The sequence below is a fragment of the Erpetoichthys calabaricus genome, chromosome 15, assembly GCF_900747795.2.
Source record: "Erpetoichthys calabaricus chromosome 15, fErpCal1.3, whole genome shotgun sequence".
Lineage (NCBI taxonomy): Eukaryota > Metazoa > Chordata > Cladistia > Polypteriformes > Polypteridae > Erpetoichthys > Erpetoichthys calabaricus.
This window is the reverse complement of record NC_041408.2, coordinates 526,238-540,925: the sequence shown is the minus strand read 5'-3', so window position 1 is coordinate 540,925 and position 14,688 is coordinate 526,238. Positions and strand designations below refer to the sequence as shown.

The 14,688-nt window shown below is 51.7% G+C and overlaps 1 protein-coding gene across 5 annotated transcripts in view; it reads right to left on the bottom strand.

The window, feature by feature from the left end:
- The window catches only part of esrrga (estrogen-related receptor gamma a), a 116,424-nt gene that overhangs the window by 22,665 nt on the left and 79,071 nt on the right, over positions 1-14,688 (bottom strand). For 4 of the 5 annotated variants that reach the window (XM_051919232.1, XM_051919233.1, XM_028820597.2 and 1 more), the window contains exons 4-5: positions 11,765-11,875; positions 9,854-10,036 (exon numbers count right to left, since the gene is read on the bottom strand). In XM_051919232.1, coding sequence (XP_051775192.1) covers positions 9,854-10,036; positions 11,765-11,875 — 294 coding nt within the window. The remainder of the gene's footprint in view (positions 1-9,853; positions 10,037-11,764; positions 11,876-14,688) is intronic. The other variant, XM_028820598.2, reaches the window with a different exon arrangement.

The window sequence follows — 14,688 nt, the reverse complement described above, 5'->3', positions numbered from 1 at the left end:
TGATTTGATTTGCAAATGTAATCAAACTAATAAGAGGGAAAAATGAGCAATAATGCCTTGTTTTTTCAACTGGCAATCACACCCCAGTCAACAAGGCTGATGGCCGTGACAAATCTGGCGAGCAGCTCCCTCCGTGCACTCAGGCGGGCGCCGGGCCCAGGGGCAGTGAAACGGGCGCTGGCAGAGTACCGCCAGATCAAAGGCTGTGTGGTGACATCTTCACCAGCCGTCACTTTCAAAGAGAGCGGCAGGCCATGATGACACTTACATGAGCACAGCAGCTCTCAGGGTGGCCCAATTTAAAGCAATCATTTGAATTGGGGGGCCACGTATAGCGCTGTTTCACATGCCCCCCTACTAGATGCCTGCTAAGTAACAGAACAATGAAGATTCAGACCAACAAATAGTGTCGGCCAAACTCAGCCCCGGGACCCCCTGTGGCTGCAGCTTTCGGGGTTCCACCCAATGGGTGACGACTATTGACGATGACGATGGACCTCATTCAGTCAGCTGGGCTTTTTCTCTCTTCTCTTAGCACAGCAGTGCGACGTTTGCACGCCTTGGCATTCACAAATATTTCTGCTTTCTGTGGTTTTCCTGTCATTTTCTCTTATTCGGCTCCCTTCATTGTATCCTAATAGTGACAATTTGAAACGAGTAGACGCAGAGCAGACGCCCGGTGATGGAAGGCAGCAGCTGCTTCAGCGTCAGACCCTCCAGTAAGTCAAGAGGAGGACAATAACACACACACACACACACACGCACACACGCACACACACACGCACACACACACACACAGTATCACTGCTTAATTCTCATTAGAATGTACTAACACACTCACTTTGGTCATTTCATCATTGACCACCCAAAACATACAAACTGGCAAATATCTGCCCCCTTAATTAGGCTAGGAGTCCAATTCAAAACAGAAACTAAATCCTGCAGCCCCAGGGGGTCCCCAGCGCCGAGTTAGGGGACTTGCTAATGCAGGAGACACATCAGTGGGGAGTTGAAGAGAAATCAGTCCAACTGTTCTTCGCTGGAAAGACCCCCCAAAACCAAACCACTAAACGGCCAAGCGGCACGTCCTGCAGGACCAGCTCAGCCCGGAGCCGCTCTATGAGCCGACTCAATGGGGACCCCCGGACCCTGAGGATGCTCTTTTGGATTTGACTTCAGTGGAAAGCTGAAGAAGAGACGGACTTTACTCCGCGGACGGCAGCAGGTACAAACGAGGACGTGATGTGACTCAACATAAGGACCACGCGAGCAGCTTTGGCCCTCAGATCCTCTTCAAAGGTTCTCCTCCAAAGCTCGACAGACCCCACTGGGCCCCTACAGTCACCAGGACGCGTCGAAGGACTGGGCCTTTTTTGGTTTTTATTTTTTTAATGGCGTCTCGTCCAGTTTTTGACTTCAGAAGGCACCTCAGACAATTTATGGGTTAATTGAATTCCCTTGGTGGCCATTTCTTCTGACACTCACTTTCTTTATTTCACAGAAAGGGAAACCCTCATATTTTTCCTCGGATGCAATTATTTAATGCACCCTCAATAAAGCTAAATACTTAGGGCCATTAACGTAAAGCAGATTACACGATTTGTCCGCTGTTAATAAAAATTACTAGGCAGTGTTTTACACAAGCTTTTATAGCCTGGTAATGGATATGGATGTGATCTTTTCCATCATGAAAATTTTCCAAATAGGTTTTCTCATTGGTAGGATTTCCTCCAGATGAGCTTTGAGGCTGCGGGTCCTCCGACTGGGCCAGGGTGGGCCGCAGCTTCTCCTTCGAGTCACACCGGGACCATGTGGGTCATTTGCCGGCGGGGACCGCGCCGCTGCTCGGCTGGTCTTCGTCATCTTTAGCGTAAACGTTTAAACGTCCTTTTGACTTTCGACGCAACTTCACGCAGAACTAAAATACTGGATTGGTGAGTAAGCCCCCCAGAACTGACGTCAGCCATTAGTCGTGTGTGTGGATTGTCGAAAGTGAGAGCTCTGTGATGGCCAACGGACCACCTGAGAAGGGTCTGACGTGACAAGCTGGTGCTCTTCATTCTTGGTCGACGGGCTAACACAATCGGCCCACTGTTGATGTATTGTGGACTTTGGCTCCTGATGGACGTGGACACATCGCCTTCACTTAACCAGCTAGCTAAACCCACTGTGGGGGGGGGGGGGGGGGGGGGGGGGGGGGGGGGGGCTACACTACTTCCCTCCATAATTGTTAGGACGGCGGCCCTTTTTCTGTTATGATTTTTTTACATCGATTTTGGGGTCCGATTTGGACTTCCAGTTGTGGCGATTTCTCCTTCGTTGTCAAGGTTAATCATTTTTGGTCCGTTTTGTCCGCCTCTTTGGTGTTCACGCTTGACGCCACTTTGGAGCTCCTGTCGTTAGGGGTCTGCCGCCGGAGGTCGTGTCACGACAGGTGATCACAGAGTTGTGGATTCAGAACCCTCATTTCTAGTCGCTCCTTCAAGTTCTTTCCGCTTACTGATCTTTGGTTGCTTTTATTTCTCGACCCTCGTTTCGGCCTCGACGCTCGTTCCTTCTGCTCAAACTCAAGATGTGACACTAGTAAGGCGCTGGGGTGGTCACTAAATAAACTTCCCCAGATGGTGCCCGCCTGTGGTCCTCCCTGTATTGACGTGGAGAAGGAGTGAGGCTCAATGGCATGGACTGGCATACCAGACAACCCCCCAAACACTTTCATCTCCGTACGTTAGAGAAGACAAAGCACACAAGGACCCTCTGCACACAACACCAGGCTATGGTGTCGTCCTCTCTGCCAGCAGAGTCCAGCATGTCCCCACCCCTACAACGCTTTGACCAATCCTCAACAATGTCACTGTCATGTGTCAGGCATGCAGGTAGCACTGTTTTTGGGGAGTGGTGTGGTGGGGGTCTCGTCGGTGGCATGGGGTCTTAATTGTCTTGTTGAAACTGAACATTTCTCATCAGGTGGTCCCCTTTATCACTTTTGTTTTTAAAAAGAATAAAAAACGATTTACAGAAGAACAAAATCACTGGGGGGTGGGCCCCCATGACCCCCCCATCCAACCCACCACCCAGCTGGGATGTCCATGAGGTTCTTCAGCCTTCATTTTGCCTGTTATGATGTCATTTTGTCCCTCCAAACGAGGTCTAAACGTTCTTACAGTGCCCAACGTGGCACCCCATTAATCCTGTTATGGGCCATGGAGGGCCGGCGTCAATCTGGGTAGCACCAGGCACACGACCAGAATTAGGCACATAATCCATGTGTGCTAGGGGGAAGCTGTTAAAGATCTACCCATGTCACATAGAGAGTAACTGGGGCTGCCATTCTGGGCGCTCGGCATTATGGGGCTCTCATTGTCCACGCCGGTGCTGATCGACATGCCACATGGCACCACTCTCTGGTGCCACCTTAATGATTACAACTACATTCCGCATTCCTTTAATTTGAATGGATTTGATTGATTGTCGTCATTTCTTTACCATAAGGTCGTCTTCTGAGTATCCGTAGGAGTTCGTCTGGCCAGGGATGTGGAAGTCACCCCATAAACCGCGTGATCAACGGTGGGCCCTAAAATGAGGAGCACAGCCCACTGTGTGGCGTCAGGGGGAGCGGAGAGTCGCGCGACTTTGGTCTTCTCAGCGTCTTCTCCAGCCCGTCTGCAGTTCCATTTTGTGTTTTTCTCCCGATCTCAATTGGTGTAACGTGATCCACAGAAAATTGGCTCTGTTTTGAATCAGGTTGTCTAATTCCAGGGAAGGCCCTTTTATCCCACTTGTAATACCTAACTGTTTAATAAGCTTACTAAAGCTAATAATACGGTCAGGCGTGGATCTGGAAAAGTCGATATTTTTATTAATACAAACTGAGGATCATCATTAAGAATATACAGGAGACGGATAGCACCAGTAATGAAATTAAGTGTCACATTTGCTAAATCTCTTCAAACAAAATGTAATAATTGAATGTAAAACCTATGATTATGATAATTATACACCCATCACGAGTTCTGTCATAAAAAATATGCCTTATTATCATGTCACAGAGCATTAATGCTTTGAAATGACAGCAAATGAGGAAAAAAGTCATTTTCCCTTTGATAAGCAAACTGTAAGTTTAGCAGCGAGGGAGCCGAACCGTCGAGCTTCAGCAATACCGATATGACGAGAAAGCGCCACCGCCACCGCGTGCCTACAGTGTCACCGGGGAGAGAGCCGTCCCCACGGCCGCGCCATTGTCACCCACCACCTCACTTTCACTTTTGTCTCGATCGCAGCTCTCTACAGAAACAAACTCTCCTCCTAACATAGGTTAAGCGGGCATGAAGCCCACTCGAGCCACAGGGACATGCGAGCGAATAAAAAGAGAGAACGCCGTGGGATTAGAAGATCCTGCTTGGGTTGGATGTTTGTGTCGCGCGCTCTTGACGGCACCAGGTCAGAGGAGTCGGGATGCCCACCGCAGCCACGCCATAAACGGCCTTCTCACAATCGCACACCACAAACCTGCTTGGTATCACTGATGCCACAGCAGACTGGCACACACAAGGATTTCTATGCTTTCTATTTATGCCCGCCGGCACCATGCCCCAGTCATCATCCCCTTTCCCACCCAATACATGCCAAATTTGTGTCCATTTGGTTAATATGGCAATTCCAGACAAGCCCCCCATTGGTGGGTGTGTGTAAATGATGGCTCTGCGGTGAGTGATTCCCACCCAGTGTTGGTAGAAAGTGGCCTGAGCAGATGAGACAATGTCATGCTAAGTTGACGGTCCTCTAGGTCCCATGAAGCCGGGCCTTCTTTCCACATTCGTTTTATTTCCTGCCTTTTCTCAGTACTGCCTGCTCATGCCACTCTGGATGCCCATAGGGGGAGCCAGTGCCAATGCCACCCATTTCTAGTGTCGATTAAGCCAACACGCCCATCTTTCTGGATGGGGGAGGAATCTGAAAAAAGCCCGGGGGCCACCTGGAGGACAGGCAGCGGTGCCAGGAGGGCTCATCCCTGGGCCTCAGTCCTTTAGTGCTATCCCTGAACACGCACACACTCACACACTCACACACTCACATTGTCACACTCACACTCTCACACTCACACCCTCACACTCACTCACACTCACACACTCACACACTCACACACTCACACTCACTCACACTCTCACACTCACACCCTCACACTCACTCACACTCTCACACTCACACACTCACACACTCACACTCACTCACACACTCACACGCACACACTCACACACTCACACACTCACATTGTCACACTCACACTCTCACACTCACACCCTCACACTCACTCACACTCTCACACTCACACACTCACACTCTCACATTGCCACTCTCACACACTCACACACCCTTACACACTCACTCACACACTCACACTCTCACACACTCACACACCCTCACACACTCACTCACACACACTCACACCCTCACACACTCACACACTCACACTCTCACACTCACACCCTCACACACTCACACACTCACACACTCACACACCCTCACACTTACACTCTCACACTCACACACTCACACCCTCACACTCACTCACACACTCACACTCACACACTCACACACTCACACTCTCACATTGCCACTCTCACACACTCACACACCCTTACACACTCACTCACACACTCACACTCTCACACACTCACACACCCTCACACACTCACTCACACACTCACACCCTCACACACTCACACTCTCACACACACACACACTCACACCCTCACACTCACTCACACACTTACACTCTCACACTCACACACACGTGGCCATAAGACAAATGTCACGTCTTTGTCTCCGCTCACACACACGGTTGGGCGCAGTCTTTCTCAAACTTCACATTTTGCTCCTCTCCGCTCCAAAGCCTTGCTTTTTCAGCCATTTTGCTCAAGTGTCAAAGTTAATTTAGTGTGTTTCACTTTGCTGAATAAATCAGGAGAGAAATCCTTGCTAAAAGTGAACATTTGATTTGCTAAAAGGAGCTTAGGGCAACTATTAATCAATATTTTCAGAGTGTCAGGCCGAGGCGTGATAGACGTGCGCTCATTTGGAGATTGGTTCTCGCAGATAAGAGCCAGCCAGCTGCGAGCAGAGGTGACAACGCGGGGCTCTGGGCCCAAGCGGCCAGCAGACGGGCCAGCGCGCCACGACCATCCACGCTCGTCTCCGAGAATTACAGCCGCCGTAAATAACAGCAATGGGAAAATCATCGACTTACCTTCATGGAAATCGCGAGCGCTACTGGCCGCCGTCACACGTGCAACAATGAAAGGCCACCGTGCAGAGAAAGCAGCGCTAAAGGGTCCTCGACAGAGTTTCAGTGTAGAGGTGTGACGTCTCACTCGCCATCCATGAGCGGCGGACGTGTTCTCCCGGTGTCCCCGTGCCTGCAGTTTTTCTTCATTTGGCCGCTCCTGATTTACCCGGGCAGAGCGAGCGAGTGTACCCCGTGGCTCCTCCTGGCCACCGCGTCCAGGTCTGTGGCAGGGACCGACCCTGGAGGGGTCTTCAGGTGTCTGCAACCCAAACCCCCAAAGAAAACCCACCCAAACACTGCAAAGTACCAAAGTCTCTGGAGGGGTGAGGCGTTAACCCGAACCACTGAGCACCCCAACACATATCACTCGGGGGGGCCCGGGGAGGGGGGGGGGGGTCTCTCCATCCATTCTATGTGGGTGCCGTGCACGTCTGACAAGTCGGGTGCAGGGGTGAGGGTTCGAGAGACAGCTGCGGTGGCACCCCTGAGCTTCGGGCCAGCCAGGGCGACAGCTCAATCAGCGGGCAGACGAAGGCGGCACCTCCAGCGCTTTGTTAACGAGGTTCCATGTGAATATTCTAATCCGACACTCGGCACAACAATACGCCTGACCACTGAGCTGATAATCTCCTTATCACGCCCCCGTGAAAACTAGCTGCGGTGTTTGACGGAGCTCCCGTTACGCGGCAGCCCATTCCGCACGCACCTGCCTGACAATGGAGAAGGGAAAGAGACCGAGCCGAAGGAAAGGGACGCAATGAAGTGGAGTGTGCAAGTGCCTCAGTATCTACATAAAAGAGATTAGAGGCGACAGGGTTCCATTTTACAGCTCAATCATATTGTGTTAGAATGCGCTTATCCGAGCGCAGACGAAAATTGAAAGAGAAATAAAAAAGAGCCTGGCAGATAGGAGAAGCGTGAGCAATTTCGAAGAGCATAAAGGCTACTAACCGGAGGGACCCTGTCACGCTAAAAAGGGGACGTCGGGGCGCCGCCTTTCATTCCTCTACCTGCTCGTTTCCATAAAGAAGTCAAGTGCTGCCGGCTGCCATTGTGCCTTTCTCTCCCAGATAAGGGACCCTCGCCTGCCCGCTCGCTCGCGCTGCCTCTGCTCATTTATTCAGGGTTTGTGTCATCTTCACCTTTTTATTTTCTTCAATGCCCCCCTTTCCCGTCGGTGGGGCGTCTCCAGCGGGTCCGAGACGTGTGGCTGTTTAACGCACGCGCTGAGACGTCAGGTCGTTGGACCCGCTTAGGCCGAGTGATGGCCTGTCCTGACAGTGCTGGGCATGAGGCAGGGCCATTGGCACCTGTGCCAGTAAACTCATGGCCAGTCGTTAGAACAAATAGTGCATGTAGAGTTGTGTGAGAAAGTAAGCGCCCCCCGTTGACTTTCTTGATGAGGCACACAGTAGCTACAGCTAAAGGAACACGCGCCTCTTCAATCATTTACTGTCCTCGAGATTATAAGCCAAATGCTGGGGTGGCCCACCAGTGGCGAGATGTCTGTGGGTCTCGCATGTCCCGCCCATTTCAACATTTCAGTTGGGTTCGAGTCAGGGGGGCTTTGGTGACACCACACACACCAATAGCAAAGAGAGCCACCTGCAACATCCCAACTTCTCATGTAATGGATCTGAAGATGGAGGGGTGGACTTGCTTTGCCAAATCTGCAGTTGGGTTCATTTGGATTATGAGAAGGAAGGAACAGGCCATGTCATTGCCATCTGCCATTTATTCACATACATCACGTCAACCATGAATTCTGCATCGGCTCAAAGTGGGCTTGGGGAGAACGTGAGGCCATCAGTCCAGACGCTGACGCAGAACATAATAAGGGCGTGCAGCACGCTGGCAAGGAGGGGCTCAGAATTAGAAATGGAGGATTATGGACTGGCCGAGGGCGGGGAGGACATACAAGGAAGATGTCAGAGACTGGTGGGCAGTTACACATTTCTGCTTAAAGGGTGGCCCTTCCGCCTGTTGATAAGTGGGTCCTTTATTCAGGCGGACCCCCCTCTTTCTGTGGGGTGTACTTACTTTTTCACAGGACTCACTCCATTCTCTCTGTTTGTCGACTACTGGCAGGTGACATGCAGCCCTTGCACCGAGTACCCCAACGTAGCCAGACGGGGCCCTCGAGTGCACACACGCACACACACACACACACACACACCCTGATTCCGGAACGTTCCCCAGAGCTTTCAGGACCCAGAGGTCGCTTCTCCATAAGGCCCAAGTAACAAACAGACCAATAAATGGCGACCCCATGAGGCCTTCGCCAGAAACAAAGAAGACGGCGGGCAGGCGGACGGGTGGGCAGGTGGGTCGGCTGAGCCCAGGCGGCAGCAGCAGCCTGCTGCTTCATTATCTGCTGGGTTGAGGCCTACGCGCCGCTGTAATCCTGAGTGATGTTTAAATTAGTTTACAATTTTCCTGTTCTCTGGTAGAACTGATCTTAAGCGAATGCGCTCAGAAATGTCAGCCGCGCTCCTAACCACTGTAACAAATTGTTGCTCGAACGCTGCACACCTAATGACTTCAAATTAGCTTCACTGCGATTGCCTGACAGTTCGTTACGACTGTTAGCAACATAGCTGCCGTATCATGACCAATAAATTGGTTTCAGTTCTCTCCGGGAAAGGGGGCCTCATCAATTTGATTAAGAAATTACTGTACCATACAGAGAGGAGAGACAAACTAGTTTAAGAGCAGACAAATAAGTTAAGCAAACCGCAGCCAAGTGCAGCCAGACGCCCGGGACGGGGCCACCCTGCGTGACGTCAGACGTTCCTTCATTGGAGGGGCTTGGTGTTGGTAGGAGAGTCCGGAGAGACCCTGGGGCAGCCGTATGCCATCCGTCGACCGCCTTCGGGTGGTTTGGTAGGTCATGTAAAGTTAAGCGTGGTACGGTGGACCCATGTTCAGCTCTCACCAGGAACGTCCACAGGCTAGGCTTGTACGGGTCTGGCGAGTCTCTGACTGGCACTTTGGGGGCGAGGACTGCTGCAAATGTGCTTGGGCACCCTGTTGTCCCTAGCTCTGAGGACCCCGTAAAGATCTCAGCAAGTCCAGAAAGTGACGGGGCTGTGTGGAGCTTCTGCCAATGGGGGATATCGGGGGGGATGAGTATATTTTGTGCGCGAGCGCCCTGCCATGGACTGGCACACCCGCCAGTGCTGCGTCCTACCAGAGCAGAACAGAAGAGAACAGAACAGGCCACACTGCAGCAGACGGACAGCGCAATGGAATCGAATGTGGCAAACGATTACACTTTTCTCAACTTCTTCTTTCTCACAGTGAAAGAAAGTGCAGGATTAAACCAGTCTTATAAATAAATAAATAAATAAATAAATAATCAGGCTCTCGGCATGTCTGTCAATATCAGAATTCTTTGAGTCCCAGATAGAAAATCTCAAGCAAGGCCGGCCATCAGTGTCACCCCAGCCCCCCATCCCATGAGGCATAATCTTACCAGGACCCCCAAAATCAGATAAAACGCCCAGAGGTCACCCGAACAATTTCAGACCGAGGAGAGCGTTAGGCGGCGGGCAGCCAGATGCTCACCTGGGATATGTTTGGCCCACCCGATGATGACGACGAGCTCCCTGTCAGCCAAGTCGCAGAGCGTCGTCAGAGCCTTGATGTCGCTGTCGGGGACCGTGGGGTCCGGCATGGCGTAGATCTTCTCTGGCTCAGCCACCAGTAAGTGGGACACAATCTTGTTATCTGCAAGGCAGCCAAATGGGACTGTGTTTGAACATGAACAGAAAAAAAGAGCAAATGGGTTTATGTTCGTATGCGGGCAAAGAAACGGACGTCCGCCACACTCTCTGGGCTCAGTCACTGGAGTCCATCTTACATGTGGCACCGCGCTTACGGTAACAACGATGACAACGGCCACAGCTCTGGAAAAGCAACAGAAATAATATTGACATCAAATACAGTGAATGACACTTTACAGCGAGCAAGACGAGTGCCCGTCACCTAACACGTGTCACATGCTGCAGGCAGAGAGATCTCGCCATGAGGACAAGCTGTAGCATTTGGACACCGGAGCAGAACGTCACCTGGACACACGTCACCATTACTGGGATGAGCTCTTTCTCCTCGCAACTACACACCCGCTGGCATCTCTGAGAGATGAGGTGGTGGCAGCAGAGAAGCCGACTGCTGCGTCCTGCTTTATGAAGTGACATCAGATGACAAGAGATGAGAGGCGGCCGTCTGAGTGTACGTACTGCGTATAAATCAAGCATACGTACAGAACATGAGGCCGAGGATATCAGCCCCACAAACAGCGAGGATGAGAACATCAAGAGAACACGCAGAGAGAGACACGAACAGACGGACTCGAACTTCACCGATCCCACCAGCACGGCTAAAGTGGCACCAAGCTGGATCAGAGGGGCACTCGCATATTGAGTCACACGCCTGCCCCATAAGAGCGCACGTCATCGATGCCCATGGAGGAGTGCGGGGTACGGTGAGCTCTACTCAGCAAGGGCCAGATGACGGACCACCCATGGGCTCCCCCTCTACAGGCCTGCACCACACACACACACACACACTCCTATAACGTTGGCTTTTCGTAATTGAATGAATGTTTTTTGGGGGGTTCAGGCAATTCCTCGGCTGACTGTGCGACTTCATATTTTCAGCATTAGGTAAACAGGAGGCGCGGGTCGATGCGGACGGCCCCATCACTCAGGGGATTAAAGAACTGTGAACATTATCTGCTGGTGGATCTTATTTAATGTTTCCCTAATTACAATCAATAAGACCCAATTTTCATCCCCGATGACTTTGTTATACTTAAATAATCAATCAGGGTCCAAGGAAAATGTCGCCAGCCTCCCTGTGCTCTCTAGTCCGCCACTGGAAACACAGCATTCAAACGTGGGCACGCCGAGGGCATGTTAAGAGGGCACAAGCCATTCCTGCCCGTTTCCTTTTTCTGTACAGTTGCGTGATGTGAGACAAATTTCTAAAAACACAACATCTAAGAAGGCCCACCTCTCATTTTACCTCCAAGCTGAGCAGTAAGGTGGCACACCGGGCGCTCGGTGACTCAGCCTCACTCATTCTCACCTTATCAGCAGGGCATCGTTTGTATAGTGTCTTGGAACGATTGAACCGGCTGCTCAAATGGAGACCACCATTTTAGGTGGAATGGCCCCCTGAGCCCTCCCCAGTTTTTATAGTCAGTGACTCGGCGGTCTCCTGGTTTCCAGCCCAAGTTCATTGCCATGGGGCTCCACTGCCAGCCCAATAGGCCGTCACTGTCACCTAAATCAAGAGTGACAGGTCTGTCACAGCACATGGACTCACGAGTGCCATGCTAACGCCAGCTAAGCAGGTCAGGATGTGCGAGGCTGAGGGGACTCGCGAGTGACACACTTGACGACATGAGGTCTGGTGAAGCGGTTCAGCGTGCCCACCCCGAGGAGCCCCGGCATGAAGAAGTGGATTGCTTACATGGCTTTTTGGCCGGCTGCACCAGCTGCGGGTTCAGGTACGGGCTGTTCTCTGCATCTATCCGTCGCTTGTATTTCTGACGGCCCCCTCGTACTCTGTCTAGGCGGACTCCTGCAAAGGAAAAGAAAAGAAGGCAGTCAGTCGAGAGAAGGATGACATGGATGCCACCAGGCGGCCACACCTCCCCGATGCCCGTCCTGAAGGACCGCTCACCAAATGGATCCTCCGGAGACACAATGAGCCCTAGGTGGGGAAGCACTCGGACACACCCCCCCAACCCATTTAGAAGTGCCAGTTCACTTAACAGAGTAGCCCAGGGGTTCATATTGCTGCCTCGCAGCTCCAGGACTTGGGTGCCAGTCTGTGCCAGGTCGCTGTCTGTGTGCTTGACAGTGGTGACTAGTGCCTGCTTTGTTCTATGGTGCCCTATGGACCTCCATCAGAGGGTGACAAATGTCGAGAATATTTAGCCTTGAAGCACACATTTCATTATTTCAAATGCCTGATGCAGCTATTCACGTTTAGGTGGGTGGTCTTCTACCTCACAAAGTAAACGCTCACAGATCGTACAGCATGAAGACCCTGAAGTATGTTCAATATCTCACAGACTGATCCAGTAACCTTATATAGCGTCTTTTCTTTATTTTTCTCATCCCCACCGAGTCTCTCTGCGAGGGGCCGAACCTCGACCCAAGTGATCAACAGACCATTGAGATGATGGTGGCTGTCCTTTTGTCCGCCTAAAGCTCATCACAAAGAATGGCAGGCAGAGGAAGATGACGACTGGCATGGCGGCCAGGAGGCGAGGCCCCCCAAAGCCATCGCGGGTTGAGTACGGCCCACCAGCTCTGTAGCCACTTCGAGGGGCTGGGAAGAGTCCGACTGTCTCGAATTTCACCAGTAGACCGACGTGTAAGAAATGTCCGCCAGGCCTTCTGTTTGAACGCGTTGGCACACACACACACACACACACACACACACAAGCTCATCGCGGTCCTCACTGATGTCCTTTCTGTGTCACTGCTGTGGGGGCAAAGCTGTCATCTGGTGTTAAAAGAAAAGGCAAAGAAGAAAAGGCGCCCAGCGATGCTCTTATAAATCGTGCCGAGATTACGAGGCCCAACTTTTACTGTTTTAATTAAGCCTGAAGAGAGGCCCATTGTTACGGTGCCATTAATGCAGCGCGGCAGCCATTGAAATTCTCCTCCTTTTTTACTGGAACTCCACAGATGATCATAAAACCTTACAAGGCTTGTTTTGAGTTTCATAGGTGTCGTGGAATCCTGCAAGGCGTCTGCTGGAATTTATGGGGACTCGGTGGCAACAATCAGGATGCGAGCTCTTCTCTAATTAAAAGGCGGGTGATTAAGTAGACGACGCACCCCGAGCCTTCGTCATCCTCACCAGTCGGGCAAAGCCGCTTTACTTCTTCTTTAATGCCACTGTGGCCTTGGCAGCAGCCGTTGGGCTGGTTGAGATGAGCCCGGTGAAGTGGGCTTGGCCGTGGACGGAGTTGGCACTTATCGAGGTGCTCAAAGCCCAAAGGCCTACAGGAAATGGCAGCAGGGCAGGACAGGACAGCGTGCCACCCTAACCTCCAGCCAGCTGAAACAACAAGGAGGAGGGAGGATTACATGGGAAGGCATCGGTACTGGCGCCCCCAAATGTGGTCCAGACTTGGAGGGGTGGCTCACCTGCCCTTTGCCCTCTCATTGCTGGCACACATTATAGTACTGCATTATATTGTAGCAGCCTTAGGGGTCCTGGCCTGAGAGGGACACACTCCTTAGGAGGCCGGGGGGGGGGGGGGGCATTAATAAGATTGCTGTAAAATGCAGCCCCCTGAGCAGTCACAGACCACTTTAATCATTACATTGGTGTCAGCAGTGGGATAAGTCCAACTAAGATGGAGGCCTGGTTGAGCACTGATGAGTGCGGACCCCTCTTTACGGCGGAACTCCGTCATCTCGGACACGGAGCTGAAGTGGGTGCTTTGTTTCGTAGAGGAGCCTTCGTGACGAGACACACGGCGCCTCCTGAGGGTCTGTCCTTAGTAACAGTGGAGTTACCACGACGGCGTGACGTATTATAAACCAAATAACAAGAACGTTCATATTCTTCTGAAACGAAAGAATTCTTCCATGACGCACACGCTCGTCTTCATTGATGGATGAATATTCGCAATTAGGACATCAAAGTGAGATGCCTGAGGTTTATGAATCCTCGCAGACAGAAATTCATCGACTCTCGCGTTTTCATGACACGGCGGGACTCAAAAGTCACAAGAGGGCGACTGGGGACTCTGAGGGGGTCGCTATGCTGGATTGTCACTTTACTTTCCCTTCCATACCCCCCCCTCCCCAGTCAGTTGCCCTTCTTTTCGCAGTCGTCTGTTGTTGTGAAATGAGATGGAGGCGGTAAGTCAGCAGGTGTCCCCTCACATCGGGGAGTCGGATGTGCACCTCCACCTGATGGCACTGAGCCCTTTGATCTTACCCTGGCAGGACGAGACATTCGTTGTCATTCATCCATTCGTCCTGGCGGATTATGGAGGTCCGTTAGCCACAGCTTTGGGGTCAGAAAGATCAATGGACACGACGCAGTAAGGGTCATGTAAAAAGATGACGAGGTGATACAGTCCTGTGGGCCAACTTGTTCTTAGCAGACTCATTCCATTTTCATGACATGTTTCAATAAGATCACTTTTGGCCTCAGGGCCCATCCCACCGCCATCCCAGACCATCCGTCTTGTAAGTGAAAAGGCCTGGGAAACGGGGGGCACCGCTAAACACATGCTGAGTGCCCGTGACGTGAGGCGTGTTTAGTGCTCCAGTCTGCCTTGAATGCTCTCACTTTAGGCCGATAAAGACCCCCACCATCTCGGCCACCTCGCACAACCCCCCCGTCCCCCACTTGATGTAAAT